The following is a 21,063-nucleotide window of genomic DNA, read 5'->3' as shown; positions in this document are numbered from 1 at the left end:
GTTTCTAAAACATCTGAATCAATAATGGCAAATGAGTTAAAACAAATGAAAACCTTTGCAAAAAGTATTTTTTACAGTCATAGTTTGGCATGGTTGTTAGAGGATTAGCCATTATTGAATGTTCCCATGTGTGGAAAGATAAGCCAGGGAAGAAGACTGACCTGTCTGAGCACATACCTTCGGCTGGAACTCAGGGGAAAAAAAGGAGTTTATGGCATTTGAGCGAAGGGGCAACAAACTCAGCAAGACTACAAGGATTTCATTCAGTTATGCAGGGAGAAAATTAGGAGAGCCAAAGCCCAACTAGAGCACAATCTGGCTACTGTCAAAAAAGATATTAAAGGGTTTTTGGTGGACTTGGCAATGTCAGGTTAAGGGTTGGACTCAATGATCTTAAAATTCTTTTTAACCTAAATTATTCAATAGTTTTAAATAAAATTAAAAATTAAAATTTTTCAAGGAATTGGTCACAAAACAGAAATGTAGAATTGGTTACATTTTCTTTCCTATGTACAAAGGTGAAAAAGATGAAACCATAATTAAATATTTAAGCATCTAACTAAAACTGTTCCAACTTTTCTAAGTAGCCAAATGCCCTAAAATTTCACAAAAATCACCACTAACTAAGTTTATCATCACCATTAAGGTGCCATTTGGTTTCTAGAATAACCTTTAATTCTTACCTTTAAGATCCCAGATTTAAAATAACTGGTCAGGTCAAAATGCTGACCTTCTGCCTGCTCCTAGCAAGATCCTATGACACAAATTTGTCAATGAGTTAAAACAGGTCTTCTCTAGCATGAGACAGTGCAAGACATGTGACATCCAGTGTTTTCCAAGGACATGCTATGACAATAGCAGCTCTCCACACAAACCTGCACAGAGGAAGATGAGCAAATTTTCTCAGAGCCACTGAGAGTTCTTTTGTTTCATTGGAGCTTTTTAATTTCAGTTCTGTTTGGCCTGACCAGAGTTGAAGCAGATTGTTAAGGGCTCTGTTCAAATGGCTCCAACTGTCGACAGGCTTGAAGCATTGGCCATCTCTGTAGGAAGCCTCTTCCAGTGTTGGGCCACTCTGTGGTAAAGTCAGTGTTTGTTGGGACTGAAAGGGAGGATAGGGAACCTGCCTCCACAATTTGTCCAATGGATATGGACATTTGCTAGGAGCCTGGGTACTTGTCAGAACCCAAGAAATTCCTCTACCTGCCCTAGAAGACTCAAGCCCCTGCCCAAAGGGCTTGGAGACCTTAGCACAGAGCCCAAGACCCCTGTGCCTTTGATTTAGCCCTTAGAAAAAACAATTACCAACCTTATATTAAGAATTACAAGCCACGAAAGTTTAAGTAGAATGAAACTAAATTTATCACATGGTGAAAAAGAAATTTTTGAAATTTTTAGAACGGGGGTTCAGAGAGCAAGGTAGAAGAATCTGAGCGTGTCCAGCCTTTCTCCTTCTTCTTGGCTTCCATCTTCTGCTGTAATGTTGGCACTTTTAGATTGGTTTAGAGTAGAAGCTCACTGTCTAACATAAGTGATAGGTATTAGATAGGAATTGTAAATATTGTACACGTAGTTTTTAGTATAAAAAGATAACACCGCCCCGGGGACAGGCAGGCTGCCTCAGACTGTCTTGCTGAGCAGACCTTGGCAGGACAGGAGAAAGAATTTTATAGATAAGATACAATAAACAACCTTGAGACCAAAAAATGAAGAGCTCTGACTCCTTCTTTGACTGCCGGGCTGGGAAAAGAGACTTTTGAACTTATCTCGGGGTCACTCTGACCAGCTAGAGACCCCAAGAGGTACTGCTCTACCAGTTCATACCTTTGGCATTTTTTCGGGAGAGCCCTCTTTACTCCTTGACATAAGCAACCCAAGTATGGCAGATTTTTTTTATTTATTTTCATTTTCCCAGTGAAATTTTGCCCCAGCTGTCCTTCCAGATTTTTTTTTTCGCATAAATTAGCACTCATATTCAATGCAACCATCACCCGTGTTGTAATTTACAACAAAGCAAAAATCTCATTTGGCCTCCCCATGAAGCATGGCATTCCTGGAAAGGGCAATTGGAAATTGAGAAAGCAGTAAATACAATTTTTAATACCTTCATACCTCTGTCAGGACTACCAGAAATAAAGACAGTTTTTATGCCAGCTGGTAACTTTTTATTTCACCCTAAATATTCAGCAGATGACCATAGCAAATCATAAAAATGTCTGCCTATTCCAGACGAAATATTGTCCTTTATAACAATTTTGCTGAACAGATTTTGGCTTTTTAAGCTAATCAAGAGTCATCTATGAACAGACTGTGTTCTTTATCAAATGTCTGTGTTTGCTCAAAACTTGCCAACTGGCAAGATTCCCCAACCAAAATGTTTTTACATTTATTTCCATCACAAATTACCTCCTGCCCTAACCTTTCTAAAGACTGCAAACTAGTAATATTTGGTGCTGAGTTTAATATTGAATATCAAGAGACGTCTCCTATCTTTACTTTTACATGTTAGTTACCTCATGTCTTGCCATAATTCCAATAGCACAATTTTTTCTTTATTTCAGTTTTTCAAGTGGGATTTGCAAAATACACTCTCTGTTCTCAAGAGCACTGTCAGCTCCACACTGAATTCACAGTAAAAGCACTAAATTAAATTCATGGCTGCTTCACAGTCACATCCTTCTACGGACTTAGCTGAAGCTGGGATTATTTAGCTGTGAGGTGCATTACAGTAAATGGACAAATTAACAGTGATTTTCATGAAAATTTGGACTCTTTTCTCTTCCTTTCTTCTACCTGTACTTCAGTATCTCTTTTAGCACTATTGGGAGCATTTTTCAGTTGTGTGCAGCCAGGATGTGATGTTTGGTTTTTTTGTTGGCTTTTGTTTGTTGTTTTTTTTCTTCTTTTCCTTTCCAGTTAGTAGTGTATGTGTGCACATGCCCTCATCCTCTAAGATTTACTGACAGAAACAGAGACTAAAATCAAAACTGTGATAAATAAAATGACCCAGACTACTGAGAAGCTGTTAAACTTAAATTATTAAGGGAAGATTTGCATTACATCCAATAGAAAATTAAGTATGACATTTAGGACACTTGAATTCTTCAAGGTCATCCAAAAATTAATGGTCTAATTTGAGTGACTTCAATTAATCCAATATTCACAGGACTTATGACTTACAGCTTTTCTTTCCTCAGTGAAAGCTAAGGTCTCTAAAATTTAAAAAAAAAAAAAAAAAGGAAGAAAGAGAACAAAATATTTTTCTATTGGTTTCTGTAGATCAATGGTATTTTCTTCCAAGGGCTGAGAAACAAAGAAAAAAAAGAAGTTTCACTGTTCAGGGTTCTGCTTTGCTTTTTGTTACATTTCACAGACTTACTGAGGGAAAATACAACTTTATAGAGTTGGCCAATGACAAATATTTTAATACTTTTGCATTTATTAAAAACTTGCCCTAACTTAATTGAATTGAATTGTTTTGTCTCTGGATGAACACAATTACATTACTTCTTTTGTTTTAAAAACCCACACATTTCTGACTGATTGTCTTGAGTGAATTTTACAAATTCAAATAAATAAATGTATCAATAATTTATAATGATGAAAATTAAATAGAGTAGAATTTGACTCTGGGAAGTAAAGTTTAGGGAAAACATGACTTCTCATTCTGGATTTACTGAAAAACATCTTATTTACATATAAGGATTTTTATATTACTGATCTGGAGACAGTTCATTCAGACAATTCACATGTTGCTTTCCACTACAATACAATTATTTCTACAGGTGACATTAAGGCAGTCAGCTCTGTATTGTGGGACTGTGTGCTTGCAACCTTAGTTTAGGTGTTCATTCCAAAATAGTCAAAAGCAAATTCTTCAACCAACAGCTATTTATTCTCTTTGGAGGTGTGCATATTATATTGAAATATGGTAATCCAAAGCACGTTTTGCTGAGTCAATACACACTTAAGGGAGTGGCCTCTTTTTAAACCTTGGCAAATCCTGGTACATTTCATTTTCTACCTCCATCACCCACATGAAGGCTTCCCTCAGGAAACACATGGATGATGTCATTATCTCCTGCAAGCATTACTGATGTTTATGTTTCTCTTTTTAAACTAATTTAAAAAATGAGGAAGATCTGAGATAAACCTTCATGTAGGAAAGGGTAGTTAGTGAGTGCTGTGAACTATCTGTTTTTTGTGATCTCTTCCATAACCTGCTGCTTAGAAGCTTCACAAGAGGAATGCTGTGCCAAGCCCATGTTCTTCCTGTGCCTCATTCACTTAGGGACTGGGAACAATTTCATTTCCTAGCTACAAGAAAGTAGAATCAGTGATAAATTCACAGTGTGCTAGTCCCATGGGACTAATCAGCTGATAAAACAGCCTGACAGATACTTTATTGAGACTATATATTAGCATATACAGGCATACAGATGTCAAGGCTATGCTGTACATAAGTGAGGGTGCACAAGCACTGGCATGCTCTCTGCTTCCCTGGGTGAATGTTCTGCCATCTTGCAAACAAGTTTTTAATCTTACTGTGTTTCTCAACATGAATCTGAGTGGTGTTTGTTTCATGTGATTTGAATGGGAGCTGTGAACCTTTTCTCACAAAGAAAGTGGCAGATATGTTGCCTCTGGAAAGAATTTCTTTCTGCTTTCTTTAAAGCTGCTCCTTGCTTGGTGGTGCTGGTGGTGAATGTATGGTAGTGAGGAGCACATGAACTCATTCAGTCAGATTATGCTATATTCACAAAGCTTTTTAAATTCACCATCACGCCTGTTTGCTATGTTAAGCTCATCTGGAAAATAGTTACTGAGGCAAAATTTCTTGCCTAGCTGCAATACAGCCCTAGGAAAAGCAAGATAGACATCCCTGCATTTGGGATGTCTGCTGTCCTATCAATTCCCAGCTGAAATCTCTAAGTTTTAGGGCAAGCAAAGAACACCTACCAAATCAGAGCCTTTTCCAATGATAAATGTAAGGACAGTCTTCATGGTTTGATTTGAAAGGCAAATCATAGCTGCATTAGGGTAAGGAACTAATTTTTTACTTGAAAGTTTTGGTGATCTTGCAGATTTTTACCTCCTTTCATCATACTAAAATGACAAACATCTCCTCCAACCTGGATTCGAGAAGTGCCAGTTAACAGCTAGTCTCTCACACATCCTACTTCCCTGGAGTACACAAGGTGTTCCTGAGACAAAATAACAGAGCTGGGTTGCCACTGCCTGTTAAACATCGAGTAACGTGGGAAGCCTGCAGATAAAAGCAACTTGCAGTTTGGAGCATATTGTGATGGAATGACTCAAGGGGAAAGAAGCAAAACAGGGAGGTTTCTTACTTCCAGCTGCCTTGGGCCCTGCAGCACAGGTCTGCAGTGCCTTGGGGCCAGAGCTGGCAGTGCTCTGCAGCAGCTCAGCTGGCAGAAGTCTTCACTGATGTGAAGTGCAGCCAAAACCGGCACCTTCTGACAGTGCTGGCCCAGCTGCGGATCAGAGGGAAAACCTATGTGCGGAGAAAACCTCTGCTGCCACGTTTCTGATCAGAGGAAGGAGACTTCAGTGTCTGCTTCTGCTGAAGTTACAGAAAAACTTAGTGTGGCAAACTTTGGCTGACTTTCTGTAGCAATCCCATACTGGCAAACCTAGTATTACTTTCACCTAAAAGGATTGTTTCTGACAACTTGAGAAGTGATGCTGATTTACATTCTTTAGTTATTAACACTGAAAGGGACATTGCTGTCTTGACCCTCAAAAACATGAGATTGAAAAATAAAAACTTCAAATGTAACAAAAAGTCAATTTTTCAAGGAAATCACTTTAAAAATTATTTCAGTGGATATCTATCTTCTTGGTTAACCTTCCCTAAAATGAAAAATATTGTGGAATGATAAGGAAAAACTCAAAAAAAACAACAAACAAAAGATGATGACTTGATGAGTGCTTCTCATGAAGCATTTCAATTTTAATGAATTCAAGATCTCTGGGGTGAGGGGTGGGCAAGTGTTTTATTTATTTATTAATTTATTTATACTCTCTGACTAGCACCTTGTTTATGCCTCTAAAGCTTCAAAAGAGAAAGAAGGAAATCCCTTTTTATATATAATTTTTTTTTCATATTTTCATGTCAGTTCATCTTTGTTTATAGTAACCCTTTTATTCTTACCATTGTAGGCAATGAGAGCTTAGAAGAAAATTATGTGCAGGACAGTAAAATGGGATTTGTCATCAATGCAATATATGCTATGGCTTATGGGCTACAGAACATGCATCATTCCCTTTGCCCTGGACATGTTGGACTGTGTGATGCTATGAAGCCAATTGATGGCAGCAAGCTCCTGGAGTTCCTCCTCAAATCCTCATTCATTGGTGTTTCTGGAGAAGAAGTTTGGTTTGATGAAAAGGGAGATGCCCCTGGAAGGTAAAGAGGTTTCATCTCAGCTATTAAACCAGAGAGTGGGAAGTGGGAATGTCTCTGTGTTTGGTGATGTAGATTTCTTTGGCTTTTTTTCCGAAACATAAAGCATGGACCAGTCTTTCAAACAGCCAGGAATAACACTGGTAACACAGGGTATCATATATTGGGACAAGAACTACAGCAGAGCTTATAAATTTCTGGTGCTACAGGAGATGAAAAACCTAGTAACTCACAGACTCCTGGTGTGCAAGGTACTATTGGGTCTCAGTACCAGGGTTTTAGCCTGTATAAAGCCTAATACAAATGACTGGAATTTAATGAAGAATTTGCCTGACATGGTTTGGAATAGAGGGCTGTAGAGCTCATCCTTTTCCAACTGGAACTCTGCTGAAACCTTGACGGAGACTATTTAGTGTTGATTGGTAAGACCCTTTATGATCTCTTTAGTTTGTTTCACTCCAAATAGAATCAGATCAGTCCCTGAATTTAAAGATGGATCTGTGGAGAGCAGGACAAATAATAGGGGGCTTTTGGCAGAAGTTTCTGTGTTTTGGTCGTTTGGGGTCTGGTCCCAGCTGTGGCAGCTGCTATTGTTTAGCCTCCCCAGGAGACACAGGATGTACCCCAGCAGTGGGTAAGGCAGTGTCTTTGTGGACTTGGATGTCATCTCTGTTTCTCTTATGGTAGTGAACTGACAGAGATCTTTCATTTAGTTTTGTGGGTTCTATTTTAACACAGGGATTTTTTTTTCTTTGTTTTCTTTTTTTTTAATAAATACATTTAATTCAGCTGCTAAAGTACAAAGTCCAATATTAATTGAAACCTACCCAGGGATTGCTTCACTGACGTTTATTTTCCTACTGAGTTGTTGAAATGCTATAAAAGGCTCTCTCACTCCATCTTTGGGCTTATTGCATAAGTGCATCTGAGTGCCAACACCACACAAAGGAAGGGCTCTGGAGCAAACAAGAGTTTGCTCTTTCCATGCCTCCAATGAGTATTCAAAAGACACAGTGGTCTTAAAGCCACTCTTATCTCTATTACTAGGTTATTAGCAAAACTGGCCAATGTTTTGCCATTTTCTAGATTGTTATGATTTTTCTATTGTCATATTTAAAGAGCATATATAGTTAAACAGTTTGTTACATTTAATTAGTAACTAAAAACTAGTCAGTTTGGTCTTGTTGTGCATTGACTTCAGAATTTTTTTAGTCAAAGATACAGATCAGTTGAGGTTAGACTTTGAAAGTAAAGCAAGGAATTCCCTTACATTTGAACACATACTTATCAACACAAATGCATAAATCAAGTCTTTGCAAATATAATTTAGATAATACAGAGAAATTACTGCTTAGTGTAGCTTTATGCTTTTTGCACACTATTTGTGTCCATAAAAGCATTACTCCAGCTTTGCAGATGCTGCATTTTCTGTCTGTTAGCTATTTGGTTTGATGTTTAGATGTAATTTTCCAATTTTAGCCTAATTCTTATTTATTATTTTGTCACCCAAGAGCATTTCCACAACTCTCATCAGTACCAAGCATAAAATTAGATTGAACAGTTGCTGAATTTAAAACATAAGAGTTTATACCAGGATATTCCTCTGAGTATGCCAGAATTATAGAATTTATTCCATCCATCATTTTTGTCTATAGCAAGGTTCATTTTTCTTGCTTCCCTGGCCTACTTAGATTTTGATAAGTTATTTTAGGTAGGGTTTTTTTTTTTTTTGTTATTGATCCTCATTTATATTTTCACAGTTGGAGCTAGCAAGTTTGGGCAAGGAAATTTAATTAACCATTTTGTTATTCATTCTGTAATCCTTGAATCAACCTGTGGCATTTATGATGTGGGCAATATTGTATCAGAGAATGGCTGTGTGTATAGGAACTGTGACCTGCTCAGTCTGTCAGATCCTTGCATGGCAGCAGCAGTTTAACAGAATCATCTGTAGCTTCAGACTGGCTGTAGTGCTTCCACAGCTTCATGTGGAAAGTCTCTTTGTGCATCAGTGAACAGACCATAGCATGGTGTCAATACCCAAGAGTTTTTGTGCCTCAGCAAAAGGGAAAGATAAACACCACATACAACACCTAAATATAGCCAAGTCAGCCTGCTATGAAGTTTCTTCATTTTTTGGCTTTTCTATGCAAGTGCAAGAATGTCACACAAATGTGTAAAACATTTTTAGATATCTCAAATCATGTGAACAAATCAACTTCACAAGGTGAAATAACATTCTTCTTAGAAGCCAGCAACCTTTCTCATAATTTTCAAAATCTGTGAGGTTCTTTGAACAATTGACTCCCACAAAATCCTAATTGTCATCATCATGAGCAGAGCAGAAAGAGTTGCCTATAGTTATGTTTGCTGGGCACTCCCACAATCTCCTGTTTTGAAACCCATACAGCTTCATGAAACCTTAACATTTGTTTAGACACAACTCTTTTTCAATCTCAGGCTCAATTCATTGTTTCAAGGTTTTCATCAAAATGAGATTGGAAAACACAAAGCATGTAGCCAAAGGTGTATTTCTTCTGTGAAGAATCTTTTTTTTTAATATCTCTTATGCAGAAATATGAAAGAAACTTTTATTAGAAGGGCACAAATGCAGTCATTTAGCTGACTGCACTGCCTGGGGAAAATGACATGGATATAAATCTGCAAACTCAGCTGTATGTGCTTGCTATACTGTCATTAAGAACATGTTGGTACATTTACTGCACTTTTTACTTTCATTGAGTAGCTCCCATTTCCTTCCTCTGTAGCAATCACATCACTCAAATTTCCAGAAATGGCTGGAGAAGGTGTGAAGGATGCAACAGTCAACACAACCTCCTTCTCTGGGATAAAGACATATCTTTTAGCTCTGGTCCATTCTAGATAATTGCCTCCTTTTACCTTGTGGTTGGTATGAAGAACCTTTCCTCTCTAGAACAAATGATTTGCAGAGACCTCTGACCATGAAATGCTTTATGACAGCAGGCAGGAGAACTTCCAGCCCCAACATGGAACCTTTGTTATGTGGAGAAATGCTGAGGTTCACAAACTAAGAGAAAAATGTCACCTAACTAACATTTCATCTTAACTAGACTTGGACTTAAAACCATGTAAGTCTATTTAGTTAAAAATTTCCAAAAACTGTTCAGGCTTCAGTCATGACAACACTACCTATTCCAGTTCTTTGAGTGAATAATCAAATTTTGCCTTATGCAAAGCCTTCAAACTTGCATGTAAACAATTCTTTTTTTCAAATATGCATTTTTGTTTCAGAGTTGGGATTCATGGGTGATTATTTCATCCATTTAAAACCAGCATTGCTCAGCATCGCTCTTTTCCCTCCTGTCTTTCAGGATAGCAAACATCAATATCAGTCAGGTATTATGGCTGTGGAAAAAGGTAACTTCAGCTATCTCAGATTAACTGGAATAAGAGTGTGCCTGTGACCAGCTGATTTATATTCTGGTTTACCTTACAAGTAACTTACTCATAAGACACCACCTACTGGGGCACATAATTTCCCAATATATCAGAGACCGTTATAAGAAGGATTAATTCTCTTAGCTGCTGAATGTTTTAAGGGCTTCTTTAAATGCTGCCATGTGTGTATGAAATTCAACTGTCTCCAAGAAGTCTTGCTCTCTGAGGGCTTCACAACTCTTGTCAAACCCTCTTCTTTTAGGGTCATAATTTGTAGCATGGACACAGCCCAAAATGGTTAGAGTTGAGCAAGAATGAGCAAGGGGATGGGAGGAGGTATTCCAGCACTGAATTTGTCTTTGCTTGAAGCACAGGTGGTTTTCATTAAGAAAAAGAAGTAAAGGATAAAGAACTTAAGCACATCTCCATATCCCGACTGTATTTGCTAGACCACATTTTTCCACTTAAAATTCAAGCTGCATATCAAAGCTGCAAACATTGTACTACAACTTGTCATAACGCAAGGTTGTGTAAGAGCTTTTAATCTACATACTTTATTCTTTGACAGGTAACCTATAGGAAAGGGAATAGTATTACAAGAACATAGGAGAACCTCTTAATTGATATTGCATTAATGTCACTCTGTGCCTTGTGATGTATTTTTGTAAAAATGAAAAAAGTGTGTGAGCTCAAAAATTCCATTAAGGGAATGTGAGGTTTCAGCAATCTTTTATTCCCCTTCCTGAATTAATTTTCCAGCACAGAGTAACTGATTTTGTGTCAGTCTAATATAAGGTCAATCAAAATCCAAGTACATTTTCCTTGCTAGGAAGAGGAATGCACATTTTAGCTGAGCTTTACTACTGTCTGTTGAGTCTCCATTATGAAATGCCTGACTTTCACTGCTTCTTGTTATCCTGATTCTTCACAAGCCTGGAAACAGCATTTCTTTTTTTAGGCAGGCACTTCCTTTAGTGTTAGAACTGGGATATGAGAAGCAATTGTTCCCTAATGAATTTGAAATTTACCCGTTTCCTAAGCAATACCTTGATTAGTGGCCAATTTCCAACCAATGGAGCTGACTCCTGCTTGGAGCTCCATTGAACTCAGTGGCAGGGGTCCTTTTCACACATGATTCAGTGGAACTCTGCAGTGGAACTGGCATTATCTGAGCATGCATATTTGCAAAACTGAGGTCTAATTACAGCTGTAAATATGCATTTCTTTAAATCATCTTTAACAAAGACTTAGTTAAGAAAATTACTCTGCTCTACTCTAGAGAATAATTCTAGCACCCCTTCCCTCTGTGAAGTGCAGAGAGAGGTGAAATTTTGCGTATTTGAACCTCAAAATGGAAAAGAAACAAGTGGATGTCTCTCTTTGCTCACAACCAAACACCCCAATTTTATTTATGGCTTGTACTTTGCTTACCTTACCCTTCATTCTTAAAGCATGTACAGATTAGCAATGCCCATTATAAACAAAAGATTTTTTTTCTCCAGAGACTGAGTCAATCCAGTACAGAAGAGCAAGGCAGTAAATCCCATGCTTGGAAAATATAAGATACTTTGTTATTTTCAGCTCTAATGCTGATTCCTTTTTCTCAGTGCTCTTTCTCTTTTCTTTTATTAAACAAAGTCCTCCCCCTTCACATCTTAAGAGACCAGGCTGTGGGTTTAGCCTCTTTTGTGGTTCTTCCTCTCTGTACACGCTCCAACATTCTTGCTTATTTCCTACTAAGAATCAAGCTACACTCAGTGGGTAAAAGAATGAATATAATAAATATCAAGAAGGGATGCACATACCTCAGGTCCAACACATTGAAGGTAATGGGGCAGGCTGGATGTTTATGGTAGCAGTTTTTTATGCTTCCCTTACCTTTACCTTGGGAAGTGCTCTCCTCCTTGCCTAAGGTTAGGAAGTAAATGTTGAGACTGAGGTGCTAACTTTTCCTGACAGGGTCACTGGGCTGCATAAAATGAACGGTCGAACTTAGAGCTTACAGCTAACTCATGGCAACCAGTCCAGTTTGTCTGAGCATTTCTGCTTAAGAGCTCCCAGCAAGGGCTATATTACAACCAGCCTGCATGGAGACACCAAGTGAAGGTTAAAGAAGTTTTGACAAATTATTTGAATCAGCAGCATCCAGACGTTGCCTACACGTGCATCTTCAGCAGAGTTTACTGTCTTTGGTGTGCAGCTCTTCCGGAACAGACAACTTTTTACCCATAGTTTATGTAAGCAAGGCAGGCAATTGGCAATTGTGTACCAATCAGAGCTGACACTTCCTGTGATTTTGCTGCAAATCCTTAAGGATTTTGGGTTTTGTGAAACCCAAGACCCTGCAATTAAGGGATAACTTGAATATTTAGCGGCAGAAGAAGAAGAGCAAGGTAAATTTTTGTCCTTCATGTTGCAGGACAGTGACTCATTGTTTTTTCCTTGCAGATATGACATCATGAACCTGCAGTACATAGAGCCCAACCGCTACGACTATGTCCTCGTTGGGACCTGGCACGAGGGCGTGCTCAACATTGATGACTACCGGATTCAGATGAACAAGAGCGGAATGGTCCGATCGGTGTGCAGCGAGCCTTGCCTGAAGGGCCAGATTAAGGTCTGCCTCAGGCACTTTCTTTCTGCTATAGAAATAGGAGTATCCAATCAGTGTTTTTTCCCTAAACCCAAGCAAGCTCCTTTCAAGCCAATGGGTAGGGCTTCCTTTCCTTCAGGAATGCCGAAATAATCGGAAAAGTCCTAGACTAATATCTTTCTTTAATGACAGCATATACGGGCCCATGATTTCTAAAATTACCCTTTGTAGGGATGCAGAATCTTCTAGTGTGACAGAATTTGAGTTTCACCTTATGTGAGAAGGATTTTCACTTAGTCATTGCCTACAAGATTCAGTGGCTATGATTCACCTAGGTATCTTGAAAATATCGTGACCCACAGGATTCCAGTATTTTGTTCCAGCGGTTACACCTGCAAGGAAAAGTTGAAAAAAACCCCAACAAATCCATGCTTATTTATATCTCATGTTCACAACAGGATGAATGGAAACACAAATGAAATCACTCTGTGTTCACCAAACAGTAGCACTTTCATCAGGCTACAAATAATTTGCTACCAGTCATGTCTGGATGACATAAAGACATGTTTCACCACTATCATAATGGTGTGGATGCATTAAGTTTAAAATGGCAAGAAGCCATTCAGCAAAATCTCCTTAGACTAAGACCTTCTTTTCTATTTTCACTTAATAAGCACATTTGCAGCTTTTTATTTCTATATTGCTACTCTAAGCAATAAGCAACTGATGATTTGGCAAAGGCACAGTGACACACTCCAGCATCTTGGAGGGGAAACATTATTGGTATTTACCACCCTCCAAAACATCTTTTTTCTGTTTTTGAGGTTGTGCAGTTTGTATATGTGTGTATATGTAAATACTATGCATACGAAATGCCAGCTTCAGCTCTCATTGAAGCCTATTGGACTCTCTCCACAGACTGCAGGAGGAAATGTTAAACAAACAAAAAATAAAAAAGCCCACAAAGCCAGTATTCAATAAAACAAACATTTTGCATTTCTCTGCTGTACTTATCTCTGCATATAGATGTAACCAAGAAGATACATCTATCCAGGAAGACCTGGAAGAAAAGGCTGGATTCCTCTTCCTGGCAAACAAGGGCAGAGTCTTTGTCAGAGCCCTAGGAGTCAGAGATATCCTTAATCTTTCTTTCAGCCTCAGGGTAATGAAACTAGGAATCAAGACAAGGAAATAAACTTTTCAGCATTGGATCATTACATTTAGCAGTCCTCACAGCAAAGAAAGAAAGTTTTCAGGGACATTTGTCCCTAAAAGAGCTGTTCCGAAGCATGAGTTTGGTCACTGCTTATTTTTTTTTCTGCTAAAACCCAACAGATCCTTTTAGCAGGATGTTTTGCAAATTGTTCTTATTTTTATTTCTATTTACACTTGTGTAATGAGCCCCAAAGAGACTTCCACATAAATTGGAATGTATGTTTATGTGAATGTGCTTGTGTGTACATGTATATACATGCATTTATATGCATGAATTACTCTTGGTCCTAACCTTTGACTTTTATTATTTCTTTTTACTACAATAGATATTAAGCGTGGGCTGAGCTGCTTGTCCTGACCTCTGCCATTTCACAGATTAAGCCTCAAGTTTGATTGAAAGTATGACATTCACCATGCCTCTGTACCAGAGGAAAAATGGTTTTGTACTTTTAACTCAGAACAGCTCTCCTCAAAACAAAATAAAATTGTCCCCAGAGGCTATCCTTGAAATCCTAACCACAAATTTTAATACAGGGATCGATACAAAATCATGATTGGTGTTTTCTACATGTTTGAAATGTGCCATACACAGGAATCCTGTCACGTTTTAAACAGTGTATTGTGTTATGTGTTTGCTGGGGGTGATGGTGTGTGCCTCTGTTTTCTGATAGAGGAGCAGAACCAAGGATGTATTTTGTATTGCAGGTGATCAGGAAAGGAGAAGTGAGCTGCTGCTGGATTTGCACTGCTTGCAAGGAGAATGAATTTGTTCAGGATGAATTCACCTGTAAAGCCTGTGAGCTCGGCTGGTGGCCAAATGCTGACCTGACAGGTAGGCATGTGTCCCTCCAAACACATTCTTTTTCTGGAGGGCACAAGGAGAGTGCTGTGAGATGGACAGTATGATGGCAGCATGTGGAGATATTAAGAGTACATATTTGGACACACATTCCAGTGCAGTTTAGGATGACTGTCTTTCAGCTTAGTGCAACAGCAGAGACAATAAAGACAGCAAAATTTCTGCCAAGAAGAAATGTGATAATCTGTCTGTTCCTTTCCTTCATTTAGCACAAGTATTAATAAAGCTGTTAAGACTGCTAATGAACTCAGCAGTGTTTGCTGCAATTTAGCAGTGACTATCGCAAGAGTTCAGTGCATTCTTGTCATATTGACTTGATACTCTTTTCTGACCACTTTACCATGCAATTAGTAGCACTTTCTCTGGGATTTCAGGACCTTCAGTAACTGATTATTGGACTCTTGTTTGGTACAAAGATCGTTCTCACTGGACCTGCAAGCTAGAGGAATTTTAACAAAATCCTGAGTAAAGCTGTCTGGAATGAGTTAGGTCTCCCTTGAGTATATGCCTTGCATGAATTGCATGCTTTGGCACACTTCTGTTCATTTTTTACCTATCAAGGTCAATCTCCACTTCTGCTCTGGGCTTCACAGCAAACATTACCCCCAAAAAAGCTACAATGCATTGAGAAGCATCACCCTGACCTTAATGTTTGCTTTGTAACACTATGAAAGATTAGAGGCACCTCTGCCCCATCACCTCTGCAAATCTTGGATGTCAGCACTCAGCAGGGCATTATTCCTAGTCACAGAAACAATCTGAACACCTAGCCAAAGATCAAATGGGCAACAAAAATCGTTGTCCTTTACCACGACTGGCTGACAGATAGATATTGCTGCAACTTTTAGCACACAGACAAAATCCTCAAACTTCAGTTATTTTCTTCTATAAGATACTTCAAGCTAGTAATTGAAGCCAAATGAGCTGTCAGAGCATGTATTTTGAGAGGGAAAGCTGGCCACTTCTCCAGGTAAAAATACAGTATTAATCACGAAAGACTGGGAAATGTGACTCATTGTCTGTCTTGGTTTTCTGTGGAAAATAAGTTATGATCATGTCCCAGATGTATGTGTAAATGTCTGTATTCCATACCTCCCACTCCCACCACCCTGCCCTGCCCCTCCTCTGGTTTGCAGCTAAACTGACAAAGAGATTTGTCAGGATACAGAAATCTTCAGACCCTTCAGGTTTTGTGTCAGTGGGTTGTAGGGAGAGGAGTTAATGAAAATATATTCTGTAAGGGCCCAAATCACAGGAACACATCTGGTATTAATAGACATTAAAAAATCCACAGAATCTTTCATAAATGTCCTGACTATTTGAAAAGCCCATATTTAATTCCTGCTCCTAGGACACCAGCATCTGCTAATTTTAAAGCAGATATCCACACAAAACAAACAGGTTTTCCTGGTCTTGGACGTTCACAGAATTGCTTGTATCTACTCTTCAGGGAAGAAAAAGGGATCTATTGATTAAAAAGAAGCCAGAACAAAAACCTGGTGAGAGATCAATATGCACTTGAAAGAATATGGTTCAGAGCTACCCGCTGCTCAGAGTAGCTCAAAAGGGGTCATGTCAAAATGACAGGCACTGCTGAAAAGAGTTGCGGAAAGAATCAGTGCTGGAAAAAATCTGCAGGGCATGTTGCAATCTATTAACTTTTAATGAAATCAGTAGATGACCTGCTGATTTGTGTTTCTTCTCAGCAAGGAGACCCGACTGCTGCTGTTCTAAAATCACAGTAGCATCAGCCAAATGACAGCATAGCCATCGACTTATTTCCTAGAGAACACTGAAATGGCAGTCTGCTCCTGCACAGCTTCTTCAGCCTGTCTTATTGAAGAAAAAAGCTTCTTTTTTAACCCCTAAAATTGACTTACTTGAACTGTACTACAAAGTACAAAGCTGTGCAAAGCTGTGAAAGGAAGCTGATGCCATGCTAATCTTTAGAAGAAGGGGATTTATCTAAGCTCTGCCTCTTGAACTTTGAGGGAGCCACCATTGGTATGATTTAATTTGGAATTCTCTTTTCTTGCCAGGACTCCTATCAAATGTGTTTTTATAGCTTGATTTTATGTGTTGTATTCATACCATAACAGTCACCATAGCATCTAGACACAGGCAGTAACATCTCACAGTGCAGATTATTTTTGTCATTGCCTTAAGTCTTAAATGCTAAACATGTATGTGGTTTTAGACTCATTTTCCATCACAGATGGAGGCTCTAAAATCCTTAATCCTTTTAAGAAATGTGAAGCACATACTAACCTATTTCATAAGACATGCTTTTCAAGGTGCTCATTTTCTCCATTTGAAATCAGTCTCTGTGGCTCAGCAATCATTTTCTGACATTTTAATTTTATTTTTAAAAGTACACAAATTTTTTAGATTGCTTCACTTAAATATGAATGCAGTGAAATGGACTCAGCAGACACAAAGGATTTCTCACCATAGATGATGAAAACCTGACCAGAGAAATAGTCACTAAAGCCAGTACCTTAGACCTTGTGCTAAGAGAAATCTTTTCTAGTACAAGAATATAATATATGATGGATGAATTTCAAGCTAGTAAACTCAGTTTACATATATCATCTTAAATAAGCAGTAAAACAAGATAGGAAAGGAAGTTTTATAGTCTTATGAAAAGAATCATAAGGCTTTGAGGCCATCAGTTACCTGAGAAATGTTAATGACCTCAGAAAACATCATAGATTCTCTTATTGTCCTTGCACTATGAATATAGTAATAAAAAGAACTGATTAGCCTTCTGATCTTGGAAATTATTCACAGTTAAAATGCAGGGAAAATAGTACATGAAAACTACCAGACAGCAGAAAATTTTAACTGTGAAGCTTTTGCTCTGATTTTTTTGAGGTTTGGTTTAGTTGTTGAGGGGGCTGTTTTGTTTTGTTTTGTAAATGCATGCACAATTTCCTGAGTATCCTCCTCCAGTCTCAGTGGGGCTCCAGAGCCCACTTTCTCCTAGCTGGGAAATGACCCACCTTCACAGGAGCTGACAACTAACAACTGTTAGCTGGTAATAAGCAGCCTAGGGAACTTTTTGCAGTTTGTACAATATGTGGTTCTTGGGCTTGCTGGTGCACAGGAATTACACTGGTTTAATGAAACATTTCTAAGCAAATCTTACATGGGATAAGCTTAGAGCGAACGATAGGCTCAACTACCTTGTTGGATCTGGGTTAAGCCCCAGAAAATATAGTTTAAAATGGAATAATGTGAGGATGTCTTGATGTTGTTAACTTAAAGTCCATATTGAAATTTAACCCTTCCAACAACCACTGACCAGATTCTTGTACGAAAAGAGCTTCACTTGTATTAATCAATGAGCTGGAGCTTCTGATCTTTAGTCTTTTATTAAATCATAGAGGAGCCAGCTTCAAGTCAGGGCTGCTAAAGCCAATGGCCAAAGGTTCACACTTCAAATAAAGAGGTTTTCCTTCCTATTTCACCACAAAAGTATTGGTTAGAAGTACGGATTTCCTGAGTCTTGAACAGACCATATTGAGCAAAATAATTTTCTTTATAAAATTTTCTCTTTATTTTATAATATTTTCTTTTTAAAATAAGACCTCTAGTAGCCATGGCCATAATTTCTAATGTTTTTCATGTTATGGGCATGTGTAAGAGCAACACCTGCAGTTAAGTCAGCTTGGAGACAAAGTGTTCAGAATTATAAGACCTTCTTTCAGTTCACATGACATGGACAGACATTAAAAGTTCAAGCAGAAATTTTCCATGTCAGGACTTTGCCTTGGGCTGAATTTTTTTTTATAATTTAAACAAAAAACACTTTTTCTCCTGTTTCTCAAAATGAGGTTACAGTAAAACTGTTCAAGCCTCATCCATACCTTGTCTTACTTCTCAATTATTTGGAAGGAAGGACTTTACATTACAGTACAGGTATCTACTTTACAGTAGAAGTATCAGGTGGTTTCTGCAAATACACTCCACACTGAGGACAAGAGACTGAGCACAACTTTTGCCCATCACAACATCAGGGCCCCTGTTAAGGTCTAGCAGCAAAAATGAGAGAAAAAAAATGCCTCTCTCACAAGCTTGCTGACATTACCATCTTTCCCTGTTCTTTTCAGCCATGTCCAAGAACTCAGATAGGCAGAGTTCATGAGCAGCCAGTCCAGGACCAGAAAAGCTGGAGAAGCAGTTTGTAATGAAGACATCTGGGTGGAGAGGCTAAAAACCTGAATTGTAGGGTGAACTGAGACAGGGATGGTAAGGGACTGGGAGGAAAGATACTAGAGAGGTGGGTGAAAGGCAGAAAAGTTGAGTTGTGTCCAAGGGAAACTGGAGGAGGACAGAAACAAGAAGTAGTAGAGAATGTGAATACTTCCTTTGGGATAAAAAAACATGTTAAAAGCATTTTGGAACTATTAAGTCAAGAACAAAAATTAGAAAATGCCATAATGAAATATGTCCACAACAGCTTCACAACCATAACATCTTATTAAAGGATTTTATTTCCTCTGTAGTGTTTACTGCTGGTATTACTTCAGCACAGTGAGGAAGATATCCAGAGACTCCTTTAAACTGAGTGTGTGACAGAGCAGTTAAGTGCTGTCTTAACAGACACATATGTTTGCACATCTGTACTAGTCAGAAAGGAGAGGCTTTCCAGTTTTTATCTGAAGGCATGCATATTCTGTGGGTTTGACTTTTCCAAGAGAATGAAACTACATTATTAGAGAGCAAACCATGAGCAGAGGGTTTGACAAAATAAGATACTGTGAAGAGAACAAAAGCAGGAATGTACTAAGAAGGTATAGTATCTATGATATAGTTCCATTAAAATTTTGGATTTATTACCATTTTTCTGTCCATAGAACTCTGATTAATTTATAATATTTATAAAATCACTCTCAAAAAACTGTAGTAGATCAAACTATAGTGACTGCAGTAATGATGAATAAATTAATCTGAGGAGGTAAAAATCCTACCTGTTTGCAACAATGCTTGCCCTGCTGAAATGAAGAGATGATACTGTCTTTGTTTGATTTCTGTTTCCAGCTGTGCCTTTGGTACACTGCGCTTGTAATCAGGTATCTCTAAAAGCAGATATTTCCAAATCTAATATCCTGTTGCAGCATCATGAGAAAATGTTTGGGACACCCAAAATAGATGGCTGGTTTTTGAAAATATTTAATCCAAACTTTTCCATCATGCAGTTCACTCCTTTGTAAAATGGTTTTAATAATCCACGTCACATATGGTAATGCTTGGATTATACTGAGATCCAGCAAAAAAGGTTCTTCCAGGCACTGCCTTTCTAACACTCTGTTTCTCTTCTGTACACTGCAGGTTGCGAACCCATCCCTGTAAAGTATCTCCAGTGGAGCAATATAGAGTCTATTGTGGCTGTGGTCTTTTCCTGCCTGGGGATCCTGGTCACCATGTTTGTCACCCTTATCTTTGTGCTCTACAGAGACACCCCTGTTGTCAAGTCCTCCAGCCGTGAGCTCTGCTATATTATCCTGGCTGGCATCTTTCTGGGCTACGTCTGCCCTTTCACCCTTATAGCTAAACCCACCACGACCTCCTGCTATCTCCAGCGCCTCCTGGTGGGCCTCTCCTCCGCCATGTGCTACTCCGCCCTCGTGACCAAAACCAACCGCATCGCGCGCATCCTGGCGGGCAGCAAGAAGAAGATCTGCACCCGCAAGCCCCGCTTCATGAGCGCCTGGGCCCAGGTGGTCATCGCCTCCATCCTGATCAGCGTGCAGCTGACACTGGTGATCACGCTGATCATCCTGGAGCCCCCCATGCCCATCCTCTCCTACCCCAGCATTAAGGAAGTTTACCTTATCTGCAACACCAGCAACCTGGGCGTCGTGGCTCCTGTGGGCTACAACGGACTCCTCATCATGAGCTGCACGTACTACGCCTTCAAGACTCGCAATGTGCCCGCCAATTTCAACGAGGCCAAGTACATTGCCTTCACCATGTACACCACTTGTATCATCTGGCTGGCCTTCGTGCCCATCTATTTCGGGAGCAACTACAAGATCATCACCACCTGCTTCGCAGTGAGCCTGAGCGTGACAGTGGCTCTGGGGTGCATGTTCACTCCTAAGATGTACATCATTATAGCCAAGCCCGAGAGGAACGTCCGCAGTGCCTTCACCACCTCAGATGTGGTGCGTATGCATGTCGGGGATGGCAAGGCACCTTGCAAGTCCAACACTTTCCTCAACATATTCCGGAGAAAGAAGCCGGGGGCTGGAAATCCAAAGTAAGTGGATTGACTGCAGGTACACATCTATCTGTATATGTCCCTCTCTTTGCCATCCTCTCTTGGTTGACTGTAGTCTGCTGAATAGTAAGGTATGTAATGGTTTTTCATCTCATGTGTAGCAGAGAAGGTGGAAATGACCCTCTAGTTCTAAGCCTCAGATGGATATTGGCGTGTTGCTCATTATCTTCTCTCCTGCTCTGAAGGAGCCCTGTGCACAGCTCCCTCTGCTACTGGGGCAAGTCAGGCAGTTGCAGAGTGACCAAGCTCCACTGCAGCTTCTC

General features: G+C 39.1%; 1 protein-coding gene across 3 annotated transcripts in view; it reads left to right on the top strand.

The window, feature by feature from the left end:
- Window positions 1-21,063, top strand: part of GRM1 (glutamate metabotropic receptor 1) — a 178,678-nt gene that overhangs the window by 130,426 nt on the left and 27,189 nt on the right. For all 3 annotated transcript variants that reach the window (XM_018916962.3, XM_050973013.1, XM_050973012.1), the window contains exons 4-7: window positions 6,184-6,430; window positions 12,296-12,464; window positions 14,361-14,487; window positions 19,849-20,779. In XM_018916962.3, coding sequence (XP_018772507.1) covers window positions 6,184-6,430; window positions 12,296-12,464; window positions 14,361-14,487; window positions 19,849-20,779 — 1,474 coding nt within the window. The remainder of the gene's footprint in view (window positions 1-6,183; window positions 6,431-12,295; window positions 12,465-14,360; window positions 14,488-19,848; window positions 20,780-21,063) is intronic.

This window comes from Serinus canaria, chromosome 3 (assembly GCF_022539315.1).
Source record: "Serinus canaria isolate serCan28SL12 chromosome 3, serCan2020, whole genome shotgun sequence".
In the NCBI taxonomy this organism is placed as follows: domain Eukaryota; kingdom Metazoa; phylum Chordata; class Aves; order Passeriformes; family Fringillidae; genus Serinus; species Serinus canaria.
The sequence above is the reverse complement of the archived record's forward strand: the minus strand, read 5'-3'. Positions and strand labels throughout refer to the sequence as shown.